The sequence below is a fragment of the Acomys minous genome (genome assembly GCF_964271855.1).
Source record: "Acomys minous genome assembly, chromosome: 17".
NCBI lineage: Eukaryota > Metazoa > Chordata > Mammalia > Rodentia > Muridae > Acomys > Acomys minous.
Window position 1 is genome coordinate 56853373 of NC_140500.1, and position 21058 is coordinate 56874430.

A 21058-nucleotide genomic window follows, 5' to 3' on the forward strand; every position below is an offset into this window, starting at 1 on the left:
AAAGAAAATGAGCAGCCAATCAGAACCAGCCAAGACATCTGCCCAAAAGAAGATAAAGATGCTCAACTGGTCGGTTTAAGCCGGCCCCTAACTCATGACTGATTGATTAATCAGTAAGAGCTCATTGGAGAAGAAGCTATAATATATAAGTGTAGGTGTATTGGAAGAGACATAGGAAGGGGATCGCGCGCTGGGGGCAGGGAAGTCGGGAAAGGACAAGGGCTGGCAAAGGGGGACCAGTATGCCTGGTTTATATAGTTAGTCTCTGGGTGAAGGGAAGCCCCGCCCCTAGGGAGAAGGCAGAGCATGCCCACCAGCGCTGCAGCAGGGCTAACTCACCAGCCAATCCCCAGTGCGCCCATATCTGTGCTTCTAGCTTACCCCAATAGGAACAAAGATGACCCAACTGTAATTGGAATTCCCTAACTGCCTTTAAAAAGATCCTGGGCGCTTACCTCGTGGTCGCCATTTTGTAAAGTGGCTGACCTCCTGCGTACAGGATTCTTAGTTTGGCGAAATAAAAAAAGCTTGCTGATTGCATGGGTGGGTACTGGTCTCCTGGCGGTGACTTTCGGGCCATAACAGCTTCACCTTCAAACCACCACAAACACAATGACTTGGCTATCTGCCTTGTATAGGAACAACGGAAGGAAGTTCTGATGCCCAGAGAACCTCGCATCCCAAAGAGTGGATAGAGGTGCATTAACCTCTGTCCCACAGCACTGCCCAGCGGGTGCTGTCTGACCAGGCTCTTTCCTGGATCTTCACACCATGCTCCTGGCCCTTCAGAGGCCCTTCTCTCCAAAGTTGGCTGCCTCACCGGTCTGGCTCTTTCCTGCCCCGTGGTGGGCTGTGCCCTGGGCTGGGGTCGGTCAGTGTGGACACACAAATGGGCTGTGGTGGACATGCAGTAGAGAACTGAGCATCTCTGCATTGCCCTGTTAGAAGACCGAAGGGTGCTGTGAGCACCTGGGACGCACACGGGACTTCAGGTCCAAGTCCATTTTACGACACCATTCTAAGATTGTGTTTTTGACTTAGTTCTTGCTGTTGACATCCCTGGAGCTATACTGCTGTTTTCTTAGAAGAATGAGAGAGAAATCTGGAATGATTTGATACTGTCCCTGAACCACCCACAGTGCGCCCCTTGATGCCCCTGTGCTGTGCCTTGTGCCACAGGCTGCATCTGACGTCAGCTCCTTGCTTCCGGGGACCCAGGCAGAGCCGGTCACCCAGTGGGACTCCCCTAGAGCTTGTGCTGCCAATTGGCTCCTGTGCAGGGGAGATTACTGGAGCTGAGGCAAGATGGCCTGTGAGGCAGCCATGGTTCACCCTGAGCCCAGCCAACAGCCAGGCAACCTGGCCCAAGGGAGCTTGAGACACCCAGTAAGATGCTGAGCCTGCACAGGGTCTAGGTTCAAAAGCACTGCAGTTTGCCCTTGATCTACTAGGGTTTCTCTATAGCATCCCCTGGTTCAACTCTTTTTTTCATTTTCTTTCTCTTTTTTCTTTTCTTTTTCCTTTTACTACTTTTGTGCAATGACTTCCTGGAGAGTTCTTCTAGGAAGCCCAGTAGAGTCCCCTCCTCTACAATGACACAGTGAGACAAAGTAACAAATATATACAGACCCTGGAGAGCTTGAGGAAAGAGGATTAAGGCGGGCATGGTGATGAGCACCTATAATGCATTGCTTGGGGGAAGGGGAGGCTGCAAAATCAGAAATTCAAGGTCATCCTCTGTTACAAGAGTGCAAGACAGTGCATGCCGCATGAGGCCCTATCTCAAAGGAAAGAGGAAGAGGAGGCGGCGGGGGAGGAGAGGGTTATATAACTAAAAAGAGCCATTGTATTAAAGCCAAGAGGACCACAGAACTGAGTGTGTCCTTCATCTTCAAAACTTCCTGACCATCGGCCCATTTCAGTGGTCAAGAAGCCAATTGTTTGAGCTGTGCTGTTACAACTGAGTTAAAACTGTTGTAGCTGAGACTAAAGAACTGGTCACAACAGCATCCGCAGTGTGCCAAGTGCTTTGGTCATCCTCTTCACAAAGATGGTACCATTGAAAGAGCAGAGTCCAGGGAGACTTCAGCCATTCCCAAGGTTACCCAGCCCCTACAAATCCAATAACTCCCAAATATGTCTCCTCCATACCTACAGGAAGGAGGCACGGGCACAGGGCACAGCGTTGAAGGTGGATGTCCGTGACATCAGGATTCACTACTTTTGCTGACACCCACCCTCCATTTTTCCAAGACCTGCTCTCTGAAAGGTAGAGTACCTAGTCTCCCTGCCCTGGTCAAGAACGATGGGCCCCCACTTAGCTAACAACTCTTGCCATTGGTCACAGGCCAAGCATTGGGCTCACAGTTCCAACGAGGCTAACTGGATTTTCCTGCTAGAGCTGTGAACTGAAACTGGGGCAGAGATGCCTCTCCAGTTCCCCAGGGTGACTAACTCATAAGCTGGGGGCTTCCTGGGGCCAGTCTGCCTTAGAGAGAAAGGTCACTCAAAAAAGTCTTGTCTGCTGTGGTGATGCACCTGTAAACAAGTTTCAAGCCATGCAGACTTCCATGGTGACGGCTGTGTCAGAAAACTAAAGCAAAACAAGAAGCCATAGTGTGTGTGTGTGTGTGTGTGTGTGTGTGTGTGTGTGTGTGTGTGTGTGTGTATGTAAGAGAGAGGGGGAGTGGACAGCGAGAGGGAGGGAGAGAGACAGTGAGAGAACATTTAATGCATAACTTGAGGTTCTCTATCGAGCCATTCCTGAGGTTGACTCCATCTACTTTTTTCTTCTGCAACTGAATATCAACTGGTATATCCCCTTCCTTTTAAAATTAGTTAATTTTGAGAGTCAATAATGACCTGTTATTTTGATGTTGGTGGCTGTAGTGTGTTTGTCTGTTTCTCTTATTTTGGGTTATTGCAGTGGCATTATTTCCTGCATTTTCTTGGGTGTAGTTGTAGTTTTTCTTCTAGTATCTTTTGCAAGGCTTGGTTTGTGCACAGATATTGCTTAAATTTAATTTATCATGGAATATTTTTCTTTGTCTATGGTGATTGGAAGTTTTGCAGAGTACAGTAGTCTGAGTTGACATCTCTAGTCTCTTAGGGTCTGCAAGATGTCTGCCCATGCCCTTCTGGAATTTAAAGTTGAGAAGTCAGGGCTGATTCTGATAGTCTTGCCTTTAACCTTTACATGGCATTTCACCCTGCATCTTTTACTACTTTTTTCTTTGCTCTGTACATTTGGTGTTTGATTATGTGGTAGGAGGATTTTGTTTTCTGGTCTAATCTATTTGGTGTTCTGTGTTTATAGGGATCTCTTTGTTTAGGTTGGGAAATTTTTCTTCTATGATTTTGTTGAAAATATTTTCTGGGCCTTGGAGCTGGGAATCTTCTATTCCAATTATTCTTATGTTTGATCTTTTCATAGTTTCCTGATTTCCTGGATGTTTTGTGGCAGGGATATTTTAGATTTAACATTTTCTTTGACAGATGTACCAACTTCTTCGACTGTACTGCCTGCACCCTTTCCTCTAGTTCTTGTATTCTGTTGGCCATGCTTACCTCTGTAGTTTCTATTATCTCCCCTAAGTTTTCCATCTCCAGAATGTCCTGTTTATGTTATTATTGTTTCAACTTCCATTTTCAGGTATTGAACCATTTTATTCATTTACTTCACTTGTTTGTATTTTCCTGTATTTGAACGATTCACTCATTTTCTCTTAATTAATTGCTTCTATCTGTTTGGTTGTATATTGCTGTTACAGGGATTTATTCATTTCCTCTTTCAATGCCTCTATCATCTACACAAGCATATATTTAAGGCAATTTTCTTCATTGCAGTTGTTATGGTATTCTAGGCTACTTGCATTGGGATGACTGGATTCTGGAGGTGCCATATTGCCCTTGGTTTTGTGGTCTGTGTTCTTATGCTAGGACTGTCTGGTTGTTCCTGGTGCCCATGGATATTTCAAGGGTGCAGGAAGAGCCCTGGGCAGGAGGCTGGGTGTTCCTGGGGCAGCCCTCCTGGGGATGGTGAGTAAGGCTGTGGACAGGCTGCTGGATCTTAGGGAACAGCCTGCATTCTCCTCAGGTGGCTCTATCCCTAATAGACACACAGGATTGGAGTGGGATTGTCTAGTCTGTGTGCTTTTGAGGACCAGCAGGTCTCTTCAGGGACCCAGCAGCCATCTTCTCACTGGGGAATCAACCAGGCACCAGCAGCCCTGCCTCTCTCCCCCTTGCTCCATGGTCTCTGAGCTTAAGCTGTCCTTTTGGGGCGAGATCTTGTGTGCTTCTGAGGTCAGGCTGGTCTCCTGAGGGGAGGCTGACAGAGCCATGCATCTGAGTCTGCAACCATTTCCTTAGATAGGGTGGCCAGAGGTTGGGACTCAGCATCCATGAACCCAGGAGCTTTCCCCTGGGCAGCAGGAATAGCCAAGTGGCCAGAGGCTGCAACTGCTTGTTCTTAATCACTTTGCAGTCACTTTGGTCCTGCTTCTCAGAAGCCAAGTGCATGGGACATGGCCATCTTGGATCTCCCCAGTGGTGAGTTTGTAATCCCAGGCCACCTGTCCTCTGGTAGTGCAGTTGTATCAAGATTAACCTTTTCTCTCAAAATGGGCTGCTTTCTTTAACCCTGTTACCATGCATGGCCTCCCCCTCCTCTTGGCCACCCTCCTTGCTCCCCCATCCCACCCAGGAGATTGAAACCACAAGTGTGTGGTGCTATGTGGATCTGAGATCTGCCTTCTACACAGGTTTAAATATTTCATTCTGCTGGAAGCTACTGCTCTCTCGCCCAGTCCCCGGGCTTTGTATTTCTCCCTTTTCGTGTGTGTGCTTTTCGCTTTATCCAAGTGATTCCATTTCTAACCCCAACCTCTCCAGTTGCATAACAAAATTCTATAAGCCTTTCAGAAATGAGAGAATAGAGTCTCCTTTTGGCTTAACCTTTTCATTCATTTTTGGTTCTCAGATGCCCTTCCTATCCACTTAAATATTTTCAACCTGCTCAACCATTGCCCCAAAATTTTTGAAACAGAATATAGGAAAAGGAAGAGGAGAAAATAGAAAATCCTCTCTGGGAGCAAAGCAGGAAAGAACCCAGTGTCAGGAGCCACAATAAATGGTTTTGCTGATGTCTTGAAGCAGAATATTCATTGCTTCTTCCCTTGTGGCAATATAAACCAAGCTTTCCATTTTGCCTAGCTGCACTATGTAACTGGACATCTGAGCTACTTTACTGGATTCTTATATCCACTATCTTTCTCCACCACAATTCCTTCCATCCCCACAAACACTAGCCAGTCAAGAAAGGTTAGAGATGGGGGCGGGGCATAGAGCTCTGTGGACTCCTTCCTGCTGATTAGGGGCACCGAGTTCCTTGGGGAAAGTTGAATCTTCATCATTACAGTATCTCCAGTCAGCAATGTAGCGGTCTAGCAATCCATCCAGCAGCAACAGCAGGGACCAGTAACTGCAGGGGAAGCAGCAGCCACCAGTAGCCCTCTTAGGGCTCCCCCGTTTTTCCCTCTCACGTACCCAGAACTCTAAAGGCAATGTATCTACAGATGCCAACAATTATGCCCCTCCTACAGCATGAGATTGTAGCTAGTGGTTGTGGAGAATCTGAGGCAGCCCCATTTCTCATATAAGGGATTAAAACAAAAACATATTCATATAACTGGATCTTTAAAGAACCCAAAATTCTCACCAAAATAGAACACCTATGATCCCAGTCACTGAGGAAACTGAGGCAGACTGCCTCAGCTTTCAGGCCAGCAGAGGCTACACAGTAGCAGACTGGCCAACGCAGAGATGCACATAAAAGACCCTGTCTGAAAACTGCAAAAAGCCAATTTACCAATGTTATTTTATTTCCAACATAAAAGACATATTGTAAAGATTTGGGCATTGGGGGCACGGGGTTATTGGTTACTATCAGGAGAACTCATCCGTATGTCCTGTTCTCTTTTGTCCAGGACCATCTGCCTCGGCTTCTGACAGGTGATGGGTCCCATGCTGCAGAGAGGTAAGACATCCAGGTGACTCAGTGCTAACAATCTGGGATCACCTTGTCAGACCACAAACTAAATCTAGTGAGCATTAATAAGGTTGCCCAAAGCTTGGCATGGTGGGCTCTGTCAACAACACAGCATCCTTAGCAGAGCACCCTAGTGTCCTTGGCAACAACCCCATGTCACATTCTCCTACATCTTGACCACTATGATGCAGAAAGGAGGTCAGGCCTTCCAAAGGGCTCCCTGGAGCTTGAACTGACTTATGCATACTTATCACTATTTTTGCTTAGTGTGTATACAGACACATGTACTTATGTGTTTACTTGTGTGCTTGTGCATGTGTGATTTTGTATACATGCACATGTGTGTTCAAACTTACGCATGTGTGGTACATGTGTTCAGTCTCAAATGTCACTTCCCAGGCTCTCTACACCTTCTGTTTTGGGCAGAGACAGTCTCAAGACCATGGAGGTTGAGACACACCTATCTGACTAGGTGGTAGGGACATGTGCCTTCAATCAGGAGGCAGAAGATTGGCATCTTGGTGAGTTCTAGGACAGCCTGGTCTATACAGTGAGTTCTAGGATAGTCAGGGCTAACTAGAGAAACTCTGTCTGAAAAAACCAACAAGAACGTAAAAAAGGAGATGCACCTACCTCCATCTCCAAGTGCGGCGGTGACAGGCTTCATTCAGGCAGCGTGCCGGCTCTTCTCCTTGCAATCTGGAGAATTAACTCACCTATCACACGGGATGGCGGCACTGTTCAGACTGGCCGAGACATCCTCCCTGCCCGCCTGTGTTTCTAAATCTTACCCAGGGTGTGGAGTTCACACTATGACTTGCAGCCCAGCCATCTCTCGTTATGGAGAGCAGGGGCAGGGACAGCAGAGAGTATCAATGCATCTTCTTCCAGGGACATGCCGCTGGCAGCCGAGGTATGAAAGGAACTTTCTTCTTTTATATTGGTCTGGATGAGAAACAGGAAAGAAGGAAGGACAACAGAGTCCTGTTAGATGGGCAAACAGAGCAAGCTCCTCCCCAGCCCCTCTTGTTGTCATGAGTTGAAGCAGGGACTCCAGCAAAGCAGGTGCACTGACACAGTGCTGCTCTAGAAAGGCCCCAGGGGGAGGTACCACCTCAGGGTTTGTGAGAGGGTGCTGGGCCAGCAGCTTTCCTGCCTTCCTTATTGGACCAGGTGGGGGTCTCCATGCTCTGCAAACCTTCCTCCTCACTGCCTCCCACAAGATCATCAGGGAGTACTGTCTGCACAGCTCCCCACTGCCTCCCACAGGGCCAGCAGGGAACACTGTCTGCACAGCTCCCCACTGCCTCCCACAATGCCAGCAGGGAGCACTGTCTGCACAGCTCCCCACTGTCTCCTGCAGGGCCAGCAGGGAACACTGTCTGCACAGCTCCCCACTGCCTCCCACAGGCCTAGCAGGGAGCAGTGTCTGCACAGCTCCCACTGCCTCCCACAGGACCAGCAGGGAGCACTGTCTGCACAGCTCCCCACTGCCTCCCACAGGACCAGCAGGGGGTACCTACTGAGCATCTCACCTCTGAGCAGTGGGGAACAACTCAGTGTTCAGGCCAATTCCAAATGTGAGCCCAGGAAATAATTATTGTAAATCTGGTCGCCCAGTTTTCTTCTTTCCATCCTATAAGACTTTGGTCCAAGAAGAACATCTGGTTGTCATAGCCACTATGTCACTCATTTCTAAGATTTGGGTGGTGCTGGTCCTTGTTTTTCAATAGAGTGCTATGCATCCTAGACTGACCTCAAACTCTGTGCTGGAAGATGACCTTGACTGCCTGATCCTCTTGTCTCTGCCCCTAATTCCAGGATTCTGGGCATGCATCACCTCAGTTTGTCTTATGCTGGGCCAGAAAGAACCAGGGCCTCTGGCATGCTAGGCACACCACACCGAGCTATAGCACTAGGCCGGTTGCTCACTTGTTGTTTGAGAGTAGGGGTCTCACACTGCCACCAAAGCTAGACTACAGCTCCCTATATAGCCCAGGCTGGCCTTGAACTTATGGCTAGTCTCCTGTCTAAGCCTCCAGAGTCCTGGGGTTCCAGGCATACAGCTTCACCCTAGCTCTAGCATCTAGTCCTAAGAAATATCCACAACCTCCCTAGAACTGGCTAAATGTGAGGGGATGTGATCGCCCAAGGGCTGAGGGGACTAGACCTTCAAACAGCAGAGGGGATGCTCAGTCTTCCTGGGTTTGTCAGGGCTTCTCAGTGGCTTCTGCCTTCTTTTCTCTCCGATGCTGCTACATAGAGGAATCCAATGAGATCAACTCAAGGGCTGCTAGTCAGAACACACAAAGGACATAGTCCTGAAAACTGGGCACACCGACCTGAGATTTCTTGATAGGACATGGCACTGGGACAGCCTCTTTCCCTTCTTCCCAAGAAGCTCACAGCTCACAATCTTCGGAAGAGGGAAGTCTGGCTAGACCTCATGTTTGTAGGGCTTCATAATACTCCAAGTAGGAAAAAATAGGTAATCTAGAAAGGAAGAAAGAGGCCAGGCAGTGGTGGCACATGCCTTTAATCCCAGTACTTGGGAGGCAGAGACAGGCAGATCGCTCTGAGTTTGCAGCCAGCCTGTTCTACAAAGAGAGTTCTGGACAGTCAAGGTTACACAGAGAACCCCTGTCTTGAAAAAACGACAACAGAAAAAAAATGAAGAAGAAAAAGAAGGAAGGAAGGAAGAAAATAAAAAAGAATGAAAACACAAGGCCAGTGGAGCAGAGCTGTAATCCATAGAAGGAATATAGAAGCAGGAGGATCAAGAATTCACGGTCTTCCTCAGCTCCATAGGAAGCCCCAGGCTAGCCTGAGCTACAGGAGTAGTCAGACTACTAGCTGGGACAGCTCTTGTCCAGTGTGCAGGAAGGCCTGGCTTTGTTCCCCAGGACCAAGAAACAAGGCTTGGTGGGTAAATCCTGTAACCCCTACATTTGATAGCTGAAGACAGAAGAGTTAAAAATTCAAGGTCATCCCCAACTACATAGATGATTTAAAAAAAAAAAAAGCTATCACAAAGGCTAGGAACACAGTTATATCTCTGAGGATCAGTTGACTGAAGGCAGGAGGATCAGCAGCCCTTGGCAGCCTGGACTGTACACAGAATACTGGAGTAAAATCAACTGAAGGGGAAGAAAAGGCTATCTCACTGAAAGGAAATGATAGGTCACCTTGGGAACCAAGTTATGTGATTTGCCCAAAAAAAAAAAAAAAAAGGGTGGGACATGAGTATAAAGTACAGACATTAGTGAGAAGGAAAGGGTAAGGCCAGGTTAGAAAACTTTATAAGGAATATGTGTATTTGTGCATGGTCCAGGCATGACCACAGAGGCGAGGTGTGTGTGTGTATGTGTGTGTGTGTGTGTGTGTGTGTTTGTGTGTGTGTGTGTGTGTGTGTGTGTGTGTGTGTGTGTGTGTGTGTCCTCACACACTGAGCACACACCTAGGCCAGGAATATTCATCAGATGCTTTCTCACCATATTTTTTGAGACAGTGTATCTCAGTCACCTCAGGCCGCAAGCTTCCACATCTACCTCTCTTCACTAGCAGGCCTAAGAAGACAAGGATGCTGGCATGTCAGCTTTTCACAAGGTCCTTTCCTTGCACTGTTACATTTTACCTACATCTCCCTAACCCCAGGGTCCAGATCTGATACTTTCAAATATTTATAATTTGCATATTTTTTCTATATTCCACTCAGCCTGGACTTATTCTTGCCTACACTGGCCTTGAGCTTTTCATGCTTGACAGGACAGAGTGGTTGAAATCTGGAATTTTTGCCATTGGAAATTAGAGAGAGGCAGATGAGGATCCTGCTCAAGAGCATCTTTGGTTACAAGGTGGAGTGCCTGAGATATGAGACCCTGACTGAAACCCAAATGCTGACAGTGTTCCAGTGTTCCTAAGGGGAAACTGAGGGAGCAGGGTCCTCAGGAAGGAAAAGCCAGCCTGGTCTACATTGATGTCATTTCACCCCAAGTTATTGATTGAGACTGTGTGAAACCTAAACCCAGCAAACAAAAACAATTCCCAGTAATACTCTTCCTCCTAAGCAAAGGAGAAAGAACCAATGTCAGAAAGGAAAAGGGAAATGTGCACGTGACACCTTAGCAGCACTGTCAAGGAATAGAAGCCCACTTGGATCTCTTGTAGGTGGAATGTGTTCTTGGCGCTGGCATCTGTGAGTCTGTTATTCAGAGTGAGTTATTCAATGCATTATGTTTTAATTTTCTGTGTCTATTTCTACCACTTGTGATTTGTATTTTCTGTTTGCATTGTGGGTTTGTCACTTAAGGTCATCTTCAGTGTTAGGTGATTCCCTGTGGGTCCTGTTTAAGAAAGTGGAGCCTGCTGGCCAGTGGTGGTGCAAGCCTTTAATGCTAGCACTCAGGAGGCAGAGGCAGGCTGGTCTCTGAGTTTAAGGCCAGTCTGATCTACAGAGGGAGTTCCAGGACAGCCACCCCTACACAGAGAAACACTGTCTCAAAAACCCAAAACAAAAAAAGAAAAAGAAAGAAAAGAATAAAGGAAGGAAGGAAGGAAGGAAAGAAGGAAGGAAGGGCTAGAGAGATGGCTCAGAGGCTAAGAGCACCAACTGTTCTTCCTGAGGTGCTGAGTTCAATTCTCAGCGACCATATAGTGGTTCACCACCATCTATAATGTGATGATGCCCTCTTCTGGCCTGCATGTGTGCATGCAGGTAGACCAGTGTAGACATAATAAATACATGTTAAAAAAAGAAAAAAGAAAAGAAAAAGCAAAAAAAGAAAGAAATGCTAGAGCAGCTGAGATATGCCAGGAAGTTGCTTATGTACAAGAAGAGACAGAAACAGAGACAGACTGACCAGGACGCTCCATATTCTGTGCATGGAGGGCAGGGAGCAGTCCAGTTGTTTTAGGGGATCGAGATGCCTGGCTAGCCCTCCTTCCAGGCTGGAGAAATCTCCAAGACGTTCTCCTGTATTTTGGGTGAGAAGCTCAGCCTGGTCCAGTGGCTGAGGCCAGCAAAGAATCCTGTGGAATGGACTTCCCATAGGTATGCATGGTGGAGTGGGGAGCATGGGACCTGGGGTGCAATCCCCACCCCAGAGTGGAGTAAGATACCCCTCTCTTCTCCGATTAGGCAAGTAAAATATCCATCCTGTGAGCTTCGCATCACTCAGAGGACAGAGCCGATTAGAAACATGGTTGTGTTTCACAGTAGGAACACTATCTGGACATGATGAATCTAGAAATCCCTGTAGGACAACTATGCCAGGACCCTTGTTGCCCTGGGACACTTTGACAGATGCACCATCCATGTCAGGTTCACAGACTTCTTTGTCACTCCCACAGTGACCAATGCCAGCACAGTCTAGGGAGAACGACACAGAAGACAAAATCTGGCCAATGTGACAGTGGGATGGACAGGGAAGGCTTTCCAGAGCTCTCTCAAAGGCTGTGCAGTGTTGCTTACCTGTGCAATCCTATGCAACCTGCCAAGTCTCAAGAAATTCAAGCAACTTTGTGCATTTGTCCAGCTGATTGCAGGCTCCAGGTGGAGCCCTGAAGCTGGTGTGAGGCAGGGCTCACAGCAGGGTCCTGCTCCGTCACAAGGGTCTCTAGTTCAACCCTGGTGACAACCTCTCCCACAGCTTCATGCTGTGGCACGTGTTGGTGAGTGTGGGATGGAGTTTCCAGTGTGACTGGTGGTCCTGAAGGAGCAAGCACAGAGAGGCAGGATGTGAGGAACTAGAGGACAGACTTGATGGCAAGAGAGGGCACAAGTGCCCTTGATGTCACTCCACAGCTGTGAATTTCCCAAGCTTCCTTCTGAGTCGGGTCCGAGGACTCAATGAAACCTGTAATGGCTTAGGGGTGTGTGGGAGTCTCTGGCTAAAGGACAGCGTGAGGCTGCCCTCTAAAGGAGTCCCATAGGGGCCTTGGTAGGCCTCATCCTCAACCTGGAAACCAATCTTGGGCAGGTGGGACAGGCTGACTAGGAACTACCTGTGTGGGGAGAGAAGTCTCACCTGGTGGAAAAGATCATGTTTCCTGCCAAGAAACAGGGAGCAAAGGACAAGTCACTACCGTAGGGAAATCCCTGACGTTTACAAAGAGTCGGGGACAAGGCAAGGGGTAATGTTGCACATACAGCTTTAGGGTACCTCTGCACCCCATCCTCCTCTCTGGGCAAGACCCAGTGGCAAGCCAACTCCTGCTGCTGGGGATTTTACCTGCACAGATCTGCGCTGGGGTGGACAGCTCTCCCTGTGCATCCGGGATCCCTGAGCACACTGGCTCCTGGACATCTGGCCTGGCTTCCCCGCAGGGCGTTCCGAATCTCAGCCAGGCCGATCCCCAACCCATGGCTCACAAGCCATGGAGCTGGGGCTTGTCCTCTTCAGGACTTCAAAGCAGAAAGACATGGGTAGGAGACTCTTAGTGACTTTGAAACACACAGGACTTACTGCACTGGCCCTGCAGCACCCCACCGCCTCTCCAAGGAACCTTTGCTTCCTGTGGCCATGTCCCCGCCTCCTCCTCTCCCTGCTTTGGTCAGCATCTGTGCTGTCCACTTTCTGTTCAACAAGCCTGAGGTCACACTTGATGGGTTTCTATGGGATTGGTCTTTCTGAATAACCAATGATTAAGTGGACAAGTGGGCACAGTCTTCCTGTGTCCCAGAGGCCAGGGGGGAAAAAGTATGGAGAACATGAAATGAATGAAGGCACCCACCTGGTTCTGTGGGTGACTCCACGATCTTTTTCCTCTGGAGTCCTATTCTTAGAAGAGGCATGCCTTCTCTCCGTAGGGGGCAAACAGCAGCACAGCCGCCTGAGGCCATTCACGATTGTCTTCTTCACCCTTTTCCAGCGGCGACGCCGGGGCCTGGAGGAAGCTGCCTCGCTATCCTGAGGCTGGCCATGTGTGATGACCTCTTCCTCCGTTGTGGCCTCTTCATGGGTGATGATCTCATCTTGGATGGTGTTCCTTCCCTGGAGGATGTCCTTTTCCAGGCTGGCTATCCTTTCCTCTATCCAAGCCTCTACCTGCTTGAATGCCTCTTCCGCGGTCATAACACCTTCGGGAATGATGGCCTCCATGGGGGCCTCTTCACAGGTGGTATATAATTCCTGCTCCTGCTTGGAGGCCTCTTCACAGGTGGTATATAATTCCTGCTCCTGCTTGGAGGCCTCCTCACAGGTGGTATATGATTCCTGCTCCTCCTTGGAGGCCTCTTCACAGGTGGTATATAATTCCTGCTCCTGCTTGGGGGCCTCTTCGCAGGTGGTATATAATTCCTGCTCCTGTTTAGGGGCCTCCTCACAGGTGGTATATAATTCCTGCTCCTGCTTGGAGGCCTCTTCACAGGTGGTATATAATTCCTGCTCCTGCTTGGGGGCCTCTTCACAGGTAAAGTATGATTCCCACTTGATATTATCTTCCTGTGTGAGGGTTTTTGACTCCATGCAGGTCATGTTCAGCCATTTGACACCAGAGGAGGCAGGTGAGACTTTTGTACTGGCATCTTCTATCATGTCGCAGAGTTTCTCGCGGATACTGCAGGAGGGCGTACAGTTCTCTGTGTGAGCTATAGACTCATTGTGGTCTGGTCTACCAGAGTTGGTTTTTAGACATAGCGAGGCCTGGGAACTTGCGTTCAGGCTTCCACATAAGCCAATCATGGAGTGTGACAAATTCTCCTTTATTTGGGAATTAGTCACAGAGCAGCCCAGGTGGGATACATGGCGATGGTGGGTCCTCTTTGGCTGGCAGCACAGGGTGGCAGGTATGGTATGGCTTCTGCCACCCTGCCTGGAATAATTCTCCTCCTTTTTCTCCTGGGCCTTAGATGGGCCAGGCTCAGGCTCAGTAGCTCTCCTTAGGAAACCTGGGAAGGTGTGAAGATCTCCCCCTTGATAGACAGTGCCTGGCTGCCTGGGTTTCACGGGGTTGGCCTGATGGTGGCAACAGTGTTCCCCAGGTGACTGGGGTTGCAGTATCGGGCAAGTTGCAATCACCTCAATGTGTTCTTGGTCTCCTCTAGACTGGATGCCTTCTTCAGGCTCATACAACGTATCTCTCAAAGGCCTGCCAGTGCTAGGGCTTGTGGTGCCCAGGAGACTGTGAGCCTCTCTGCCCCTGAGCATGAAGCACCCCATGATTTGGTCGATGGTGGGCCTCCTGGCGGGATCGACCACGAGCAGGTTGCCAATGACATTGAAAATGTTTCTTGAAACATGCCGAGGAACGGTGAACATGGCAGAGCTGACCTGCACCCTCAAGATTTCAAAAGACCTAGCTTCAAAGGGAAGGCACCCAGCCACCATGAAGAAGAGCAGAACCCCTAAGCTCCAGATGTCTGTAGGGAATGGGTCATATGCCTCATCTCCAAAGAGTTCCGGAGCACAGTAGAACGGAGTGCCGCAGAACCCCAGAAGCTTCTGTCCAGGACTGATGTAACGGGCCAGGCCGAAATCGCTCAGCTTGGCATTCCCCCTGCTGTCGATGAGAACGTTCTTGGCTGTTATGTCTCTATGGCAAATGTAATTGTCTTGGCAGTGCTGCACTGCCTGCAGTATCTGCGAAAAGAGTCTCCATGCCTCGCTCTCCTCTAAGTAACCCCGTAGGAAGATGTGCTCCCTCAGCTCTCCCGGTTGGGCAACCTCTATCACAAGGTAGGTGGTCTTTTGCGTCTGAACGACATCCAACAGCTTTATAATATTTGGATGCGAAATTGCTTTCATAATGCTGATTTCATTCGCAATGAGGGTTGCTCTCTTCCTGGTATTCCTAAGAATCTTTACTGCCACACAGGTCCTTGTGTCATGGTGTATGGCCAGTTTGACCTTGGCAAAATGCCCTTGTCCCAGGGTTGTGATCATTTTATAATCTCTCATAAAGGTCTTTTCCGTGGAGTTGCAGGCCTCCATTCCCTGCTTTATATTCAGGCCCTGCTTGATATGGCTAGAACCAAACTTGTAATGAGAAAGTTGAAACAGTCAAAATCAGGCACAGGGAGATGTTTATAACTATGATTTCTACATCCAAAAGGCAAAAATGAAAATAAAACGGGGTTGGGGAAGAGGGAAAAGTGTCGCAAACATTTCAGATGACCTAAGCAGGCACTCAGAATGCCTAGGAGGACAGGGACAGAGCATGTTCAAAGCAGCAGCCAGCAAAGCCCGCCATAGATCGGGTTGACAGGGATCAACTGCACACTGCAAGGACAAAACAAAGGATCCTAGAAACTGAGAGCTGCTTATTGGAAAGGACCCTGAGCTCAACACACCCTGGGAAATAAGGCACTGGTAAAGTCAGATTCAAGAGGAATTGATAAGAAACAGACACCCAGAACCCCAGCGAGTCAGGCCTAGGCAGTTTGCTCTGCAGCCCAGCAGGTGTGCTACTCCCGCAGAGGCCTTGGATTTGGTTCTCAGGACCAATGTCAGGTGCTTCTAACTGCCCTAATTCCAACTCTAAGGCATCCTAGATCTCTGGTCTCCTAGGAGACTCATACACGTGTGCCCACACACACAAACACACACACACACACACACACACACACACACACACACACACACACAAATACAAGTGCAGTCACAGGTACTACATGTCATCTAATATAGTGATACAATTCTTTATAACTTGATTTATATAAACATGAAGGTTGGAAGTGGGCCTGGAAGTGTAACTACAGGTAGTTATGATCTGGCATGGGAGTGCTGGGTGTAGAACTAGGTTCTCTCCAGGAAGATTGCATGCTCCTAAGTGCTGGACCATCTCTCCAGACCACAGCACTCCTAAATAAATACGATTTTTAAAATCCAGAGTGTCCTTTTCATGAACTGGATAATGCAGATGAAATGGAGAAATTACTAGATATAATTTCAACTAGAGAAGACATTAAAATGCAAGGAGAAAGTAACAAGATTGAACTGTTTATGAAAACGAATCTTCATTAGATAGCACAGGACCAGGCAAATTTCGTTGGACCATTCCAGGCCCTTGAAGAACAATGTCAGAGCTCCTAAAATTCCACAAAGGAGAAAGGGACTTAACAGTTCCCAAATCATTCATGCCACAAACAGGGGGAAAAAAACAAAAGCCTAGCCAAAAAAATAAAATAAAATGCTACTTCACGATGAACATAGATGAGAAAATCCTTAGTTGTGCATAATACTTCTCCTAAATCAACAACATATAAGTATGCCATCCTTTATGGGGAAGATACGCTCACAGCATCCTTTGAAGGAGTGCTCTGCATGCCCAGACAGACAAACAACAGAGAATAGCAACAGAATCAGGGGCAAGCATCCCACAGTCCTGGGCAGCCATAAGGAAGGACAAAAGTGTGGGATCTATGGACCTAACACAGCAGATTGCTTGACAGAGAAAGAAACTGTTCCTGGTTTTTTCCTCATATGTAGAATTTGGGGGGAAGGAAGCGGTCCTGAAGATAGAAGGGGCTACTGTGAATGTGGAGGAGGAAGTGGGAGAAGAAAGCACCACAGCACGGTTACTCACGTGATTAGTGTGAGCAAAGGGCATTGCAGGTGTTCCTGTGTTTGTCATAACTCAATTGCTTATATGGTACAGTTATTCCATGCCTAGAAAAGGCTTAGAATATGAAGGGAAATAGACCAAAATAAAGTAAATAAAGATAAAGAGCGAGGTAAGAATTCAAACCCATGGCACAAGCCAGTGGGGGTATATGCCTTTCATGTCACCCCTCGGGAGGCAGAGGCAGGTGGATCTCTGTGAGGTCGAGGCCAGCCTGCTCTACAGAGTGAGTCCAGATGGCCAGGATACAGAGAAACCTTGTCCCGAGAAACTAAAGGGGGAAAAAAAGAAGAAAAAACAGATGGGAGATGATTTAGCACTTGAGACCACTGCCAGCTCTTCCAGAGAACCCAGGTTCGATGCCCAACAAGCACATGGTGGCTCACAAACACCTGTCCTTCCAGGTCCTGGAACTCTGACTCCCTCTTCTGAGCTCCACAGAAGATACCAGGCAAGTGGTGCACAGACATCCATGAAGACAAAATACTCATTCACATAAACTAAAAACAGTCAAATGTTCTTTACCTTAGAAAAGAGAAGAGAGATACTCACTACGAGGAATTCCTGTCAGCTTCTGAAAGTGCAAGGAACAGCCCTCAGCAGCGCAGAAGTCCAGCCTCTCACCAACTCCTCACCACCTTCTGCTGTGGAAGACAGGAGGCAGCCTCAGCCAGAGCCTTCAGTGGGCAGGTGCCTCACAATGGCTCTTTGTGAGGTGAGTGCAAGAAATGGACCAAGGAGGGCTGGGCACATCCCCCAACCCCCAGATTTCCTAACTTTCTGGACCCAAGACAGGAAGGCTGGTCTTGGGCAGTGGGGCAGTAGGGCCCTGAGGAAGCTGGTTTCACTCAAATGGCTGCCCCCAGTGTTGCCCAAGGACCCAATTCTTCCTGCCAGGCCCACTGACCAAGGCCCACAATTTCCCCCAAATGGTGCCACCTTGGGGAATCAACTTTCCAATACTTGGTCCTTTGTGAGACTTTTGACACCCAGACTTTAAGAAGCACCCTTTTCACTTTAACAATCCATTGAGGAATCACAGGAATGGCAACAGGTTCCAGATCATTGGCCCTCTTCAGTTATGAGCTCTGATATCTCCTGTTAGTAAATGGACAGTGTTTTGCCTTTCACTTGGACCCCGGCCTTCACGACCACTTTGTAATAATCATCATGTCTACACTCAAAGTATTCCATTTAACTTTCTTTAAACCCAGATTGATGTGTGTGCTGATGGATGGTAGCTCCTGGCTACACTTGGAGTTGTGACAAAATACTGTTTTTCATGCCACCCCAGGGCCTGGGACTAACATCTGTGGGGCTGAGAGAAAGATGATGTTATTATTCACCACATCATCCCCATTAGGCCTGAGACTTCTACCAAAGCCCAGGATACCAGAAAACAGTGTGGAGGGATGTTCAAAATAACCATCAAAACACCCATCATCCAGAGAACTCTGTAGACAACAGATGTGGAGATGGAGCCATATCCTGGCCCTTCTGCTCTCAAATTGCCTTAGTTCTGTCACTTCAATACAACAGAAATTGATGGCCCATGTATCTGGATGTTGGGGAGGCAAGATCCAGATCCCAGCAGATCGAGTGTGTAACATGCCTGCTTTAGAGCTCTATCCAGTGCTTTGTATGTTCCCACATGGTCAAGGAGAAGCAGGACCTCAGTTCTCAATATTGTGGCATTGGAGTTGAAGTTCCAAGATGGCCTTGGTAGGACACACACACACACACACACACACACACACACACACACACACACACACACACACACCAATTTTTGTGCCTAGACATGTTCTTTGAACTGTTTGGCCAGCAGAACTCAAGAGTGAAGGCTTGATCCTTTACTTCAAATTCATCACCCCATTTTCCTGGCCCTGAGAACACACTAGCTTCATGCCATAATCGCCCTCCTTAAGATAGAAGTTATCCCATGAAAGGACAGCTGCAGGAAGGAGGGCGACAGAGGAGGTTGGTGGCACAGGCTATGGTCTCACCAGGGAAGTCCTGTCCTTTCTCAAAGAACAGGCTCTTTCTAGATCCACATTTATTATGACCTTGAAGTCTTTTCAGTTGCCTTGTTCCATTATTACGCTGAAGAGAATGGGATCTGACTCTTGTCTCCAGCCCTTGCATGGAGTCCTGACTTCTGAACTACCAGGAAGATCCTAAGGCAAACAGCTCGGAGGCTGCTTTCTGCTAAAACAGGGACACATTGGCTCCCTTCCTTATGAGACCATCCAGTGTGCCCGTCAGTCCTCTGAACAGGAGTCCACATGACCTGAACTCTACTTGGTAAGTGAAGAGATGAACAGAAAAGGGAATCCTTGAGGGACTTGGAAGGGCGGGCAGCAGGCAGTGTGATCAGGGGAATGTGTTCAACCTTCTCCTTTACATGTGAGGAAATGTCCTTGTGAGATTACATATGTTGTTAGTTAATATACTCTAATACATGTTTTTAAATTGTGATAATGAAAGAAAATCAAAGTGGAATGAGATAAAGAATACAAGAATAAAAATGGGAGATTGTAAACAAAAACAAAAGTAACCATAATCAAACCTGAAACCAAGAAATGAGGAAATAAAAGCAAAAGCCCGATAACCAACAGCCTCCCAAGGAAACTCACTCTGCTGAGGTTCAAGGCTCTAGAAGTCCTAGTGGAGCTCAGAAGTATAGCGATTCGCCAACTCCTCAACCGTCCAAACAATCTACCCACAGCTCCCACAGTTAAAGGACAAAACCTGGCCCCAGTGAGTTCTATTTATAGCCAGGTATCCATCATTCCTCACAATGGCTCCTTGTGATGTCATGGCAAGAAAAGAACCAACCATGTCTGCACCAACCACACTGATTTCCTCAGTTTCTGCCTTAAAGGTAGCACGCAAGTAGGGACCTGAGCCAGTTAGTTGTACCCATTTTTCCTTGCTGCCTAGGACCCACTTCCTCCTGTAAGGCCCCACTCCCTAAGGTCCACACCCTCCCCACACTGTGCCAATGCTGGGGCCCAATGTTCAAACACATGATTGGGTGACATGTACCATCTAAAGCAGCAGGTTCCAAGGTGTTGTCCGTTAGTTGGATGTGGACACTGACAGGCACCCGTTAGGGGCGGAGAGCGAGCTTCCCTTTCCACCTGCGCCCTAACACTAATGACTTTCTCCTTCCACAGCTCACCATATAGACACTCAAGGACATCCATTCCCTTCTCAGGTTAAGGAGAAGTGCATGGTGGCCTTGGGCTGACCTTAGGATGCTGAGATGGCTACTCTGTTATCAGCGAGTACATTAGGAGGTGACTGAGGGGGTGGTTCCCAGCAGTCTACGGGGGTGACCCTAGCTGAGATTCCTAGCAATGGGGCATATGGAGCCTGAAATAGCCACCTCCTACAACCAGAGGGGACTTCCAGTGGAGGGAAAGGGACACCAACCCACCCACAAAGCCTTCAACCCCAAATTTGTCCTGCCTACTAGAATTGCAGGGAGGAAGATGGAGTATAGATTGATGGATTGGCCAACCAATGCCTGGCCCAGCCTGAGACCCACCCCATGGGAGGAGCCAACTCCTCTCACTACTGACACTCTGCTATGCTTGCAGACAGCAGCCTAGCTTAACTGTCTTCTGAGGGCCTTCAACCAGCAGAAGAGGGAAACAGATGCAGATACCCAGAGCCAAACACTAGGCCATGCTCGGGGAGTCTTGTGGAAGAATGCAGGAAAGGATAGAGGGAGCTGGAGGGGTCAAGGACACCACAAGAAGACCTACCGAGTCAACTCACCTAGGCCCATGGGGCTCACAGTGACTGAACCACCAACCCAAAGCATGCGAGGGCTGGACCTAGACCTCCTATATATATGTAGTAGAGGTGCATGCTTGTTCTTCCTGGGTGTCCCCTAACAAGTGAAGTGAGGGCTGTCTCTGACTCTGTAGCCTGCCTTTGGATTCCTTCCCCCTAAATGGGCTTCCATGTCTGGCCTCAGTGGGGGAGGATACACTTAGTTCTGCTGCGACTTGATGCACCAGGGTGGCTTGGTACCCATGGGGGACCCCCTTTCTCTGAGAAGAATGGGAAAGGGAGTGGGGTAGGTGGTGTGAGGGAGGGAATGGGCAGAGAGATGGGAGGGGCCTGTGATCAGGCTGTAAAAGGAGTAAATAAAAAATGGATAATTCTTAACTCAGCATTAACTGAAGCCCAGGAGGTTGGGCGCACCTGAGAGGGATTTTCCTTGGTTGAACTATTTGAAGTGGAGACTCACCCTAAATCTGGATCATTTGAGTCAGAAGATCCACCCTAAATGAGCCACGCCTTTAGCTGGCAGCCTACATAGAGACACACAAGAAGGAATCTTGTGCTTTTCTGTCTGCTTGCCCTCCCTCTCACTGACCAGTTCCTGGATTCTCAGCCCTCTCCTAGCTGGTGTTAGCACCCACTCCTGGATTC

At 48.3% G+C, this 21058-nt stretch overlaps 1 protein-coding gene and 2 long non-coding RNA genes across 10 annotated transcripts in view; 2 read left to right on the plus strand and 1 right to left on the minus strand.

Moving 5' to 3' along the window:
• LOC311587917 lies at positions 1-6043 on the plus strand. Its single transcript, XR_014776007.1, has 3 exons — positions 1-113; positions 2158-2269; positions 5988-6043. It is a non-coding gene; the product is annotated as an uncharacterized lncRNA (long non-coding RNA).
• Positions 5870-15010, minus strand: LOC311587906 (uncharacterized protein). 6 transcript variants are annotated; one of them, XM_084765250.1, is made up of 7 exons: positions 12280-15010; positions 11520-11757; positions 10909-11021; positions 7585-8542; positions 6841-6994; positions 6683-6765; positions 5871-6027 (listed from the first exon to the last, which is right to left on the minus strand). In XM_084765250.1, the coding sequence occupies exon 1, from the start codon at positions 14977-14979 to the stop codon at positions 12661-12663; it is 2319 nt and encodes a 772-aa protein (XP_084621376.1). In that variant the 5' UTR covers positions 14980-15010; the 3' UTR covers positions 5871-6027; positions 6683-6765; positions 6841-6994; positions 7585-8542; positions 10909-11021; positions 11520-11757; positions 12280-12660. The 6 variants fall into 6 exon arrangements, with proteins under 6 accessions (XP_084621374.1, XP_084621376.1, XP_084621375.1 ...); XM_084765248.1 differs by having other exon boundaries at positions 5870-6027; positions 10909-11757; XM_084765249.1 differs by lacking the exon at positions 10909-11021 and having other exon boundaries at positions 5872-6027.
• LOC311587916 overlaps positions 14596-21058 on the plus strand; it is an 18645-nt gene continuing 12182 nt past the window's right edge. For 2 of the 3 annotated variants that reach the window (XR_014776004.1, XR_014776005.1), the window contains exons 1-2: positions 14596-14724; positions 17140-17324. This is a non-coding gene — a long non-coding RNA (uncharacterized lncRNA). Of the gene's footprint in view, positions 14725-15611; positions 16565-17013; positions 17068-17139; positions 17325-21058 lie in introns of those variants that run through there. The other variant, XR_014776006.1, reaches the window with a different exon arrangement.